This window comes from Bufo bufo, chromosome 9, assembly GCF_905171765.1.
Source record: "Bufo bufo chromosome 9, aBufBuf1.1, whole genome shotgun sequence".
NCBI lineage: Eukaryota > Metazoa > Chordata > Amphibia > Anura > Bufonidae > Bufo > Bufo bufo.
The window spans coordinates 152,477,799-152,491,509 of record NC_053397.1 but is presented as its reverse complement, the minus strand read 5'-3'; the positions used below and the strand labels follow the sequence as shown (position 1 = coordinate 152,491,509).

At 42.6% G+C, this 13,711-nt stretch overlaps 1 protein-coding gene across 1 annotated transcript in view; it reads left to right on the top strand.

The window, feature by feature from the left end:
* FAM234B (family with sequence similarity 234 member B) overlaps positions 1-12,910 on the top strand; it is a 49,811-nt gene extending 36,901 nt beyond the window's left edge. The window contains exons 8-13 of the mRNA XM_040407146.1: positions 1,235-1,378; positions 9,331-9,412; positions 10,578-10,736; positions 10,855-10,975; positions 11,066-11,295; positions 12,088-12,910. Coding sequence (XP_040263080.1) covers positions 1,235-1,378; positions 9,331-9,412; positions 10,578-10,736; positions 10,855-10,975; positions 11,066-11,295; positions 12,088-12,096 — 745 coding nt within the window. The 3' untranslated portion in view covers positions 12,097-12,910. The remainder of the gene's footprint in view (positions 1-1,234; positions 1,379-9,330; positions 9,413-10,577; positions 10,737-10,854; positions 10,976-11,065; positions 11,296-12,087) is intronic.
* Positions 12,911-13,711: the final 801 nt, after the last annotated feature.

Below are 13,711 nucleotides of genomic sequence, written 5' to 3'. Positions count from 1 at the left end.
GGGGGTGATCACCACAGTCATTGATCATGCCCCTGTAAGGCTTCATTCAGACGTCCGGATGCGTTTTGCGGATCCGATCCATCTATCAGTGCATCCGTAAAAATCATGCGGACATCTGAATGGAGCTTTACAGGGGGGTGATCAATGACAGGGGTGTAATCAATGACAGGGGGGTGATCAGGGAGTCTATATGGGGTGATAACCACAGTCATTGATCATGCCCCTGTAAGGCTTCATTCAGACGTCCGGATGCGTTTTGCGGATCCGATCCATCTATCAGTGCATCCGTAAAAATCATGCGGACATCTGAATGGAGCTTTACAGGGGGGTGATCAGGGAGTCTATATGGGGTGATCACCACAGTCATTGATCATGCCCCTGTAAGGCTTCATTCAGACGTCCGGATGCGTTTTGCGGATCCGATCCATCTATCAGTGGATCCGTAAAAATCATGCGGACGTCTGAATGGAGCTTTACAGGGGGGTAATCAATGACAGGGGGGTAATCAATGACAGGGGGGTGATCAGGGAGTCTATATGGGGTGATCACCACAGTCATTGATCACGCCCCTGTAAAGCTTCATTCAGACGTCCGGATGCGTTTTGCGGATCCGATCCATCTATCAGTGGATCCGTAAAAATCATGCGGACGTCTGAATGGAGCTTTACAGGGGGGTGATCAATGACAGGGGGGTGATCAATGACAGGGGGGTGATCAGGGAGTCTATATGGGGTGATCAGGGGCTAATAAGGGGTTAATAAGTGACGGGGGGGGGGGGGGGTGTAGTGTAGTCTAGTGGTGCTTGGTGCTACTTTACTGAGCTACCTGTGTCCTCTGGTGGTCGATCCAAACAAAGGGGACCACCAGAGGACCAGGTAGCAGGTATATTAGACGCTGTTATCAAAACAGCGTCTAATATACCTGTTAGGGGTTAAAAAAAACACATCTCCAGCCTGCCAGCGAACGATCGCCGCTGGCAGGCTGGAGATCAACTCTCTTACCTTCCGTTCCTGTGAGCGCGCGCCTGTGTGCGCGCGTTCACAGGAAATCTCGGCTCACGCGAGATGACGCCTATTGGCGTTAGCGTAGCCTGGGGGAGCCGCCGCAATGACGCCTTTCGGCGTTACAGTTGCGGGAAGTGGTTAAAAAAGTTATTTATTTGTTTACGTTTAGGTACACATTAAGGTAAAACAAGAAATTTGCCTGTGAATAACCTTTTCTTGCTATTTTACAGCGCTGGAGTGGAGTTTCTTCAAACGGTTCCAGTCTATCTCAGTAACTTCAGTGATTTACTGGTCACAAGTAAGGAGGCTGTGACTCTTGTGAAGGGACAAGACCTGGAGCAGAGATGGAGCATCAATCTGAACAATGTCTACAGGTCTGTCGTAATTTGCAGTTATCTCAGTTGAAATCGCAGTGTGACGGCCTGTTTATTCCCTGGGTTAAATCTTCCCTCGGTGATGGTGTCTGTGAATGTCTGTGAAGTGACTGAGGACTTTAACATACCGTCTAGAGATGTCGAGGGAACCAACTGGGAATATACCGATAATGAGGCCTATTGTAGTCATGTGATTATAGTGGACCAATTAGCATAGGCGTCTGCAGTAACTAGGGAAACCATAACCCTAAATTGTTTTGGTAATGTGACTGGAACAGACCAATGGGACCAGATATATACAGTAACAATGGAGACAAATCTGTTATTGAATAGACTATTCAATAGACCAATAAACATGAAATGAAGCTCGATGTCCGTCGGTATTATCCATTGGAATTTCTTGTATTTAGAATATAGATACTGGAAAAAGGAGCTTGTAAAACGATGTATACAGGGGTGTACAGATGTATAATTTATATGAAAATAAAACTGTAATGGATGCAGAGGGGCTGTGGGCTGCTCAGCCGTTTCTGTAAGCCCGGTCACCTGAGTTTCATCTCGCTGTGGAAAGTGCAAGATGCGACAACCCCTTTAAGATTTTCATTTAGTGCCTTAGCAATTAGAGTATGTAACTAAATCATGGTTTGTAGAGTGAAACTAAATCGCACCTCCTCATTCCTATACTATTGACTACTGTATGTAATAAGCAGCATTTCTTATGATAAAACATGGCTATACAGCGGTTATATCAATCATTTGCTGTGCACTATTAGGAGACAATTAGTATACAGTTTGATCAAAGAGCATAGGCCCACTTAGTGCACAGCAAATGATTGATATAACCGCTGTATAGCCATGTTTTATCATAAGAAATGCTGCTTGTTACATACAGTAGTCAATAGTATAGGAATGAGGAGGTGCGATTTAGTTTCACTCTACAAACCATGATTTCATTGCTCTATAGTCTTTTCTCCCCCATACTAAGTCAGCGCTCCTCCCCATGTGGCACAGGTGCTCTGTACTTAAATTAGCAGTAGTCTGCACAGGGTTTTAATTCCTACCACATCTCAGTTGGAGTTCCTGAGAAGCTGTGAACAGGTGATCCTTTAGCACCAGTTCACATGCGGCGCTGGATGGCGGCCGTCGCTGTTTCTGTGCTGTGCTGGTGGAGCTGTGGGATCCGAGGCCTAGGTGGCTCCGCTGTACAGCGGGGTAGCCAGTTGGCTGCTGGATCCCATTGCCTGCTGGAGCAGTGTGGAGACGCGGTGGTCGCCACACGGCACTGCGCTACGGTTAGAGTAGGTTCCCACTTAACAAGAGGCAACCTTGTCGCGGTAAGTGGGCCTATGCTCTTTGATCAAACTGTATACTAATGCCTCTTAATAGGGCACAGCAAATGATTGATATAACCGCTGTATAGCCATGTTTTATCATAAGAAATGCTGCTTATTACATACAGTAGTCAATAGTATAGGAATGAGGAGGTGCGATTTAGTTTCACTCTACAAACCATGAGAGTATGTAACTAAGGCTGGGTTCACATCACGTTTTTCTCATCCTTTTAACATATACAAAAAACATATACTTTAAACAGATGCCTCAGACTGATGCTATAAAGTTCCAAGTACGTGGTGAGCTGCGTTTTTGTATCCTTTTTTTGTAATGTATTTGACAAATGGAGGCATAAAACATGACGTGAACCCACCCTTAAAGATTCAAGTACAACGCTCGGCTGTTTCTGGTAGTCACATAGAGAATGAATGGATCGGCAGGGAGCATGCTCAGCCTGCCGCTTCATCAGGACAGGATCGATGAAGGTCCCAGAGGTTGGACCCCCACCAGTCAGTGGTGGGAGTCCCCTATCTTGTGGAAACATCTTAGGCCTCCTGCACACAAACGTGTTTTTTTTTTTCCGTTCCGTGTTTTGCGTTCTGTATATGGACCGTATACGGAACCATTCATTTCAATGGATCCGCATACAGTCCGTATTTCCGTTTCCGTATTTTCGTTCCGTTCAAACATATCCTATTATTGCCCGCAAATAAATTTTCTTGGCTCCATTTAAGTTAATGGGTCCGTCTATTAAAGAGTTTAACCAAACGGAATAGCAAAACGGAACGGAAGCGGAAACACTACTAAAACGGATTCCTTTAAAAACGGACAAAAAAATACTGAAAAAGCCATACGGTCGTGTGCAGGAGGCTTTACACACATGACAGAATAATGTTGACCTATTTTAAACAGGTAGATAGCAATCAAGTGCCCATTATGAAGAATCAGTGGTCACTACATGAATGTGCAGCTTCCTCTCCAGTGCTATGGGACTTCACAAATGGCTGAGCCATTGTTCGGCTATTTTCTGTAGTCCCATGGTGTTGAATGGAGGGAGGCTGCGCATGAGAGGCTTGCTTTCTGTTTGCTTAGGTAGGAGTGGGTCCTAGAAGTGGTACCTGCACCTATCAGACATTTATGGCATATTCTTTCAATATGTCATAAATGTCGCAGATGGGAATACCCTTTTAAACTCTCATGGAACACTTAAAGGGGTGGCCACTTTCCAGTTATTGTTGACCAATGTGTTTGTGAGATGACTAAATGGTACTTACTAATATAGTCTTTGTTGATATTCTGCACCATTTTCTATATTTTATAAGGTATACTCCCTTATTTACAAAGTCTTTTGTGCTGTCCACATAGAGCTCCTGTCCATAAGATGGCCGCTGATTGAGGGTCATGTGATCAGGCAAATCACCTCCATGTGATGCCTCTTTCATTCAAACACACTGCACCTGCACCAAATTTCCAACAGAACAAGTTGCAGTGTGTCTGAACGGAGGAGACATCACGTGGAGGTGATCTGCCTGGTCACATTACCCTCCATCAGCGGCCATCTTATGGACAGGATGTCTGTGGACACTACAAAAGACTCTGTAAACAAGGGAGGCATATCTTATGAAAAATAGAAAATGGTGAACAATTTCAACAAAGACTATATTAATAAGTGCCATATAATCATCTTACAAACACATTGGTCAACAGTAGCCAGAAAGTGGCCAATCCCTTTAAGCAAGTCAGAATGAGTGAAAACAAGACATTCATGGATGAAGCTATCTAACATAGTGTATATACACAGTCGAGTCACATTATCATGACCACTTCCTACTTTCGTCAGCGAATAGCTCATGAAGGAAGTCGCGTGTCGTGAGCTAGGTTGTTGGGGATATAAGGTGTGTGATAGGCTGTTTGCACACATATGCCTTGTTGCTATCATGGGTAAGAATTGCAAAAGGGATGATTATTGGCTTTTCGAGGCAGACAGATGTCTCTGCACCTCTGCTAAAAAAAAAGTTGCATTGGCAGAAAAATCTTCAATTTTCACAGCAGTATCGGACCTCCGCTGATTCGCAAAGGGTTTCCTCCTGCAGTGAGTCACATTTTCTGCTTCATCTAATGGATAGACGTTGATATAGGAAAGACAGAGAAGGCAAGAAGGGGGGAGGGGTGGCCCTGTATGTGAAAGATGGCATAAAATCTAATTTAATACAAGTTAGCGAGACCAATTTAGAGTCCGTTTGGGTTACCTTGCAGCCTGATAATCATAAGGTAACTCGTGTAGGTGTGATATATAGACCACCTAGCCAAGTCAAAGAATTAGATGATCTACTAGTTGAGGAAATAGCAGAAATGACATTGAAGAGGGAAGTTATCATTATCGGAGACTTCAATCTTCCTGATGTAAACTTGAAAACCAAAATAGCTAGTTCTGCCAGGAGTACAGATATTCTAAATTCCCTACTGGGATTATTTCTACAGCAAGTAGTGGAGGAACCAAAACCAACCCGGAAGGAGGCCATTTTAGATTTAGTATTCACAAATGGGAATTTGGTATCTGATTATTGTAGGGGAAAGCTTGGGATCTAGTGATCACCAGTCAGTGTGGTTTACTATAAGTACAGTGACTGAGTCACACCACACAAAAACAAAAGTTTTAGATTTTAGAAAAACTGACTTTTCTAAAATTAGATTAGAGGTATACTATCAGATTGGAACAGTTTCAATGGAGTCCAGGTGAAATAGGACTACTTAAAAGTGGCACTATTCAAGGCAACAGATAAATGAATCTTTTGATGCATATGTCTTTACAGAGGAAGAGGTTCTAAGTCAGCTGTCTAAAATTAATACAAATAAGTCACAGGGGCCTGATGAGATACACCCAAAGCTATTAAAAGAGCTTAGCGGTGAACTAGCAAAACCATTAGCAGATTTATTTAAGAATTCACTGGTAACAGAAGTTGTCCCAAAAGATTGGAAATTAGCAAATGTTGTGCCCATTCACAAGAAAGGTAGTAGGGAGGAATCGGGCAACTATAGGCCAGTAAGCCTGACATCAATAATGGGGAAATTTATGGAAACCATACTTAAGGAGAGGATTGTAGAACATCTAAAATCCCATGGATTGAAAGATGAAAAACAGCATGGGTTTACTTCAGGGAGATCATGTCAAACAAATCTTATTGATTTTTTTGATTGGGTGACTAAAATAATAGATGGAGGAGGTGCAGTAGACATCGCTTATCTAGACTTTAGTAAGGCTTTTGATACTGTCCCACATACAGTGGGGGAAATAATTATTTGACCCCTCACTGATTTTGTTAGTTTGTCCAATGACAAAGAAATGAAAAGTCTCAGAACAGTATCATTTCAATGGTAGGTTTATTGTAACAGTGGCAGATAGCACATCAAAAGGAAAATCGAAAAAATAACTTTAAATAAAAGATAGCAACTGATTTGCATTTCATTGAGTGAAATAAGTATTTGAACCCTCTAACAAAAAAAGACTTAATACTTGGTGGAAAAACCCTTGTTTGCAAGCACAGAGGTCAAACGTTTCTTGTAATTGATGACCAAGTTTGCGCACATTTTAGGAGGAATGTTGGTCCACTCCTCTTTGCAGATCATCTCTAAATCCCTAAGGTTTCGAGGCTGTCTCTGTGCAACTCTGAGCTTGAGCTCCCTCCATAGGTTTTCGATTGGATTAAGGTCCGGAGACTGACTAGGCCACTCCATGACCTTAATGTGCTTCTTCTTGAGCCACTCCTTTGTTGCCTTTGCTGTATGTTTTGGGTCATTGTCGTGCTGGAACACCCATCCACGACCCATTTTCAGTTTCCTGGCAGAGGGAAGGAGGTTGTCGCTCAGGATTTCACGATACATGGCTCCGTCCATTTTCCCGTTTATGCGAATAAGTTGTCCTGTGCCCTTAGCAGAAAAACACCCCCAAAGCAAAATGTTTCCACCCCCATGCTTGACGGTGGGGACGGTGTTTTGGGGGTCATAGGCAGCATTTTTCTTCCTCCAAACACAGCGAGTTAAGTTAATGCCAAAGAGCTCTATTTTGGTCTCATCAGACCACAGCACCTTCTCCCAGTCACTCTCTGAATCATTCAGGTGTTCATTGGCAAACTTCAGACGGGCCTGCACATGTGCCTTCCTGAGCAGGGGGACCTTGCGAGCCCTGCAGGATTTTAATCCATTGCGGTGTAATGTGTTTCCAATGGTTTTCTTGGTGACTGTGGTCCCTGCTAATTTGAGGTCATTAACTAACTCCTCCCGTGTAGTTCTAGGATGCTTTTTCACCTTTCTCAGAACCATTGACACCCCACGAGGTGAGATCTTGCGTGGAGCCCCAGAGCGAGGTCGATTGATGGTCATTTTGTGCTCCTTCCATTTTCGAACAATCGCACCAACAGTTGTCACCTTCTCTCCCAGCTTCTTGCTAATGGTTTTGTAGCCCATTCCAGCCTTGTGCAGGTCTACAATTTTGTCTCTGACATCCTTGGACAGCTCTTTGGTCTTTCCCATGTTGGAGAGTTTGGAGTCTGCTTGATTGATTGATTCTGTGGACAGGTGTCTTTTATACAGGTGACTAGTTAAGACAGGTGTCCTTAATGAGGGTGACTAATTGAGTAGAAGTGTCTAACCACTCTGTGGGAGCCAGAACTCTTAATGGTTGGTAGGGGTTCAAATACTTATTTCACTCAATGAAATGCAAATCAGTTGCTATCTTTTATTTAAAGTTATTTTTTCGATTTTCCTTTTGATGTGCTATCTGCCACTGTTACAATAAACCTACCATTGAAATGATACTGTTCTGAGACTTTTCATTTCTTTGTCATTGGACAAACTTACAAAATCAGCGAGGGGTCAAATAATTATTTCCCCCACTGTAGAAGGCTTATCAATAAATTGCAGTCTTTGGGCTTGGACTCCCATATTGTTGAATGGATTAGGCAGTGGCTGAGGGACAGGCAACAGAGGGTTGTAGTCAATGGAGTATATTCAGACCATGGTCTTGTTACCAGTGGGGTACCTCAGGGATCTGTTCTGGGACCCATATTGTTAAATATCTTTATCAGCGAAATTGCAGAAGGCCTCGATGGTAAGGTGTGTCTTTTTGCTGATGACACAAAGATTTGTAACAGGGTTGATGTTCCTGGAGGGATACACCAAATGGAAAAGGATTTAGGAAAACTAGAGGAATGGTCAAAAATCTGGCAACTAAAATTGAATGTTTATAAGTGCAAGATAATGCACCTGGGGCGTAAAAACCCAAGAGCAGAATATAAAATCATTGATACAGTCCTAACCTCAGTATCTGAGGAAAGGGATTTAGGGATCATTATTTCAGAAGACTTAAAGGTAGGCAGACAATGTCATAGAGCAGCAGGAAATGCTAGCAGAATGCTTGGGTGTATAGGGAGAGGCATTACCAGTAGAATGAGGGAGGTGCTCATGCCGCTCTACAGAGCACTAGTGAGACCTCATTTGGAGTATTGTGCTCAGTACTGGAGACCATATCTTTTTATACTTTGGAGAGAGTTCAGAGAAGAGCTACTAAACTAGTACATGGATTGCAGGATACAACTTACCAGGAAAGATTAAAGGACCTTAACATGTATAGCTTGGAAGAAAGACGAGACAGAGGGGATATGATAGAAACTTTTAAATACATAAAGGGAATCAACAAGGTAAGAGGAGAGAATATTTAATAGAAAAACTGCTACAAGAGGACATAGTTTTAAATTAGAGGGGCAAAGGTTTAAAAGTAATATCAGGAAGTATTACTTTACTGAGAGAGTAGTGGATGCATGGAATAGCCTTCCTGCAGAAGTGGTAGCTGCAAATACAGTGAAGGAGTTTAAGCATGCATGGGATAGGCATAAGGCCATCCTTCATATAAGATAGGGCCAGGGGCTATCCATAGTATTCAGTATATTGGGCAGACTAGATGGGCCAAATGGTTCATATCTGCCGACACATTCTATGTTTCTATATATGAGCAGAGAAACATCAAAGAAAAAATACCCTGCAACCATTGCTGGAAGAACGCAAGCTGGTCTCGGAAATGTTTTAATGGCATTCTCTGGGCCCACTCGTCCATGTGGATCCATCCTTGAATCCATCCTTGCAGATCACATACGCCCATAAATGCCGATTGTCTTCCCTGGGGAAGATGGCATCTTCCAGCTAGACAATGCGACATGTCACACTGCTGGAATTGTCCGACATTGGTTGGAAGAGCATTACCAAGACTTCCAAGTACTACCTTGGCCCCCTAATTCCCCAGATTTGAACCCAATTGAACATCTCTGGGACCATCTTAATAGTTGTGTTTGCTCTATGGATCCTCCAGCAGCTGTAGGATGCACAGCCGTCAGCATGGCTCCAGATACCTGTGATAACCTACCAGGACCTTATTGAGTCCCTCCCAGCCCGTCTAGCTGCTGTCCATGCTGCACACAGCGGTTACTCTGAATATTATCTGGTGGTCATAATAATGTGACTCAACTGGGTAGTTAATGGAAATTTTTTGACGAAATCTGGATCCCGAGTAATGTGTATAACATTATATATGGTATTATAGAGTGTAACACTCTTATGTCTTCCTTCAGCCACCCACAGCCTGGTTACTTTAACAGTGATGGACACTTGGATTTCTTCATACAGATTCAGAGCAATGCCACTGAGAAAAAGGTATGTGTGTGAATCCTAGAAATTGCACTGCGATGTTCCTCAGTCATTGCTCTTACCCTACACAGCAAAGATCTGCTGCAAGATCCGCCCTACGTACAGATATCCTAGATGTTCTGGGGAAGAAATAATGGTCTACACACTCATCCAGTTACACATCTGGAAATGTAGCTTTTTGGCAGATTTGAAGGGTTCACCTGTGATTTGAAGTGATGGCGCTGGGGAACATGGATGACAAATTGGCAGTGGCATGGAGGGGCTGATGATATCTGATGGCACTGGGGGACATGCATCATTGGCAATGGCATGGAGGGGCTGATGATATCTGATGGCACTGGGGGAGTGAGGGACATGACATGGAGGAGCTGTCCAGATCCCCATTATAGTCAATGGGCATCTAGCTATGAAAGATGCAGCCAGTGAACTCCAGCAGTCTGTTCCTCCACCGCTGTACCCATTACTGTACATTCTGGCTGTTCTTCTGACAGCTGTGAAAGAAGCCTTATGTGTGTGCAATTATTTGCTATACCACTGTAAGACATAAAAAATATTGTTTTTAGAAAGCAATACGTTATTTTAGAAAGGTTTTTCTTATTAGAGTACTCGATTAATCGTTAAAATAATCAATAGAATACTCGATTACTAAAATAATCGTTTACTGCAGCCCTAGTCTGATATGTCTGCAGTGGTCATCAGCCCGTCGAGGAACCAAAGGAGCATCCCGCTAGAGCCACAGGGGATTTAACAGATGGTTTATTGTAGATGAATCTGGAGTAATTCTCTGGCCCTCGTTTAAAACTTTATTGTTTTTATTGTTAGCTCTTTAAAACCATCCAACAGTTAAAAAAGTAGGCAAAACACCCTTCTTATTTTTGGTTTATTATATATTTGGGAGGGGGCAGGTTTTTGTTATAAGCATATTTGGACCAGTATATTGATTCCCTATCGTTAGGCCATCAATATTATATCGGGGGGGGGGGGGATTCAATCAGCTTCTTAAAGGTGCAGAGGCCTCTTCAGTGCTTATCTCGGACAGTCTACCTGCATGCCATCTACTTAGTAGTAGTGATGCTTGTTTTTGCTGTTTTGTCCATTCACTTGGACAGAGAAATTCAGTGGCTTACCGTAAGTGTTTGTTTTGTGTTTTATCTGCTGCTTTTTGTTTCAGATGATTATTGTTGATGGACCCTCGAGTCAATCACTGTGGGAGTGCGAGATTCCGTGGCATGAAGATGAAAAAGAAACTGAGGCGATCTCACTTCTTACTGCCGATGGAAAATCGGTGTTCCTGTTTTGGGGTGAAGACATGGTTCCGGGTAACAGCTCTGTAAGTTCTGGTTTATATGTTCTCACCCTCCAGAGTTTTGTTAGTTTGTAGATTATTTGTTGTGGCTCTTCCTGTATCTTGTCTGCACTTTACTGTTGTATTCTTCTCTTACACACAGCACATGGCTTATAGAAAATCAGACAGCCCATGGATGAGACATCTTTATTTGCTGTCTCCTACCTATCCAGGAGTTGTCCTGGACCTCTTCAATGTATCTTCAAGTATTGTTGCATTTGCTGGTAAGCTATAATGGATAGATGACAATTACTGAGTCATTGCTGACCAAAGCAATTAAGCAAAAATGTATCGCTCTGTTTGTTTGTTGTCAGCGGGGATCAGAGAGTTGGAGAAGGATGCCCTCCTTGCTATCGTGACTGCAGAGCAGGAGCAGAGCACATCAGGCAACATGTCCCGAAATCTGACTATAAGCAAAGTGGGCATGAGGTGGGCTCTGTCCAGCAGCCGAGCTCTGTCTCTGAGAGGGGCAAATGTAAGGCCCAAAGTAGAAGATATAAAAAAAATTCTTAGTAGGTTGAAGTTCACTTCACTTCCTCAATGGGTAAGTTTTCAATGTTTATTCTTTATTAAAAAACAAAGTACAAACGTATACCTTAATAAATAGTGTAAGTGATCAGATAATAGGTGGAGAAAGGTACTGTGCTGTAAGGTATCTGGTTATTCTGCCTATACATTCAGAAGAAAGAAAATAATAGCGCACGCTAAATGTAGCTAAACCCAAACCAAAACCGTTCAGGAAATAAAGATAAAATCACTCACCTGACTGGGTTATGCTATGGGTGTGAACGTAACCAACCATCAAATATTAGATCCTTAAGCTTCTTCTGTGGCATCTTCTAGTAATTCCAAACTAGCCGGAGTCATGGATAGGCTGAAGATCAGAAAACAATATGTCTAAATACAGCGATGCTAGTAGAGTCTGGAGATAAACGTCCGCAAAGTTGATAAGGGTATCCACGTTACTGTTTTATTAACGCGTTTCAGCCTCAGAATGAGGTCTTTCTTGGGTACATGAATACATCAGCACAAACATTTTACTGTCACCCATTCAACGCATTCATATTATACTGTCCTCATAATATTCTATCAAAAACATCACTAAAAGGGACAAAGGACCTAAAATCTCTCAGATTCTTATAATCAGCATGTGATAAATAAAGAGATCTTGCAGATCTATATAATCAACCCATAAATAAAAACTTTATTCCAGAGAATTGTGGGCCTGCCTAACCTCAGCTTCACCGATTTTACCTGTTTTACCTTTTGGCTACTGAATCATTTCTTGTTGCCTTCCTGAACTTATTCCTAAACATGACTGTCTGCTTTTTTCCAGGTATCTTAATCGTGAAAGGTCAAGACTCCTCCAGATGTGTAAGGAAGTGGTTTCTATATCTTACTGCAGAAGCACAAGTCACAAGAAAGACCTGGAAATCGGGAGTGATCATACTGTCGTTTGTTTTCTTGTGTATCAGTATACCTGTGCTGTGTTGCAGTGTTTCAGTATTGTGTGGTCCTTCGCCTTCACACTTACACATTACCACTACTAAGTACTCCAGTATATAAGTACATTCTTGCATACTGGAAATGCTGTGGATTTGCTCATGAAAATCCACAGCAGATTACAGTACCAGGCATGTGTATGAGATTTGAACAAATTTTATCCATACACAATGACATTTTTCCACACACAAATTGTGGAATTGTGCATTTTTAGATGCCGCTGAAGATTTCCCTAATAGAAACTTTGACATTTTGCATTCTGATACCTGAAGATTTTTTTAAAACTATGAATCAGCATGCCAATGAATAGATTAAAACTAGATTGGACTGCATGACCGTGTGCAGTCCAAGAAACAGGTCCCATGTGGTGGCTGCATCTCCTGGACCACTAGCGGCTCTGATCTGAACTCACTGCACCCTAGTGATTTATGATGCAGAGAGTTCCTATTTGAAGTGTACTGACCGGATCATGTGAGCACAGTACAATACACATGGTCAGTTCAGGTCAGAGCCGCCAGTCCAGGAGATGCAGCCACAAGGGTGGTGTACATGCAGGCTTTGAATATTTGATATGTAATGTATCCTGTTACTGTAAATGGGAAGGTCTAAGTAACACTACACTGCTGCAAATTTAACAGAAAAACTAGTCTTTGGAATAAAAATACCTCTAAAAACGATTACCTATATTACCTAGGTTAAAAGGGTTTTCAGAGATTTTTTAATTGATAACCTATCCTTAGGATAGGTCATCAGTATCTGATCGGTGGGGGTCCAACACCCGGAAACCCCACTGAGCAGCTGTTTGAGAAGGCACTGGCGCTCCTGTGAGCTTTTCGCAGCTTACCAAGCACAGCGCCGTACATTGTATAGCGGCTTACTTGGTATCGCGCCATTCACATCAAAGGGGCTGATTGAGATAGGTTATCAGTATTGAAATCTCGGAAAACCCCTTCAATTTTTTCATTCTAATTATGCATAGCCAATAGTTAAAGGGGTTGTCTGAGCTCAATTAAAACTCAGGCCTCCCCAGTATATGTTCTAAAATACGGAAAAAAAAGAGACACTCTCCTCTTATCTCCCCTGCTGCGTCCAGCGATGAGCTCCATTTCTCCCCACTGCTGTTTATTTTCCTGGCTGCAGCAGTGATGTTCCCTGCACACAGTTCACCGCTGCAGCCAGTCAGTGGTCTCAGCAGTGAGATTCTGTGTACTGCTGGGGCCAGTAATTGTGTACACAGAATCTGACAGCTGCAGACAGGAAGATAACGTCAGCAGCGAGGAAGAAGCAGACGAGAAAAGGGGTTAGTGTCCCTTCTTATGTTATTTCAGCGTATATACAGGGTCTGCCCCAGTTTTTATTGAATCTAGAGAACCTCTTTAAGTTCTGTGGAATATGTTGGAGCTATATAAATATAGGTTATTATATACCCACACACATGCAGTACAGAAATAATGTTT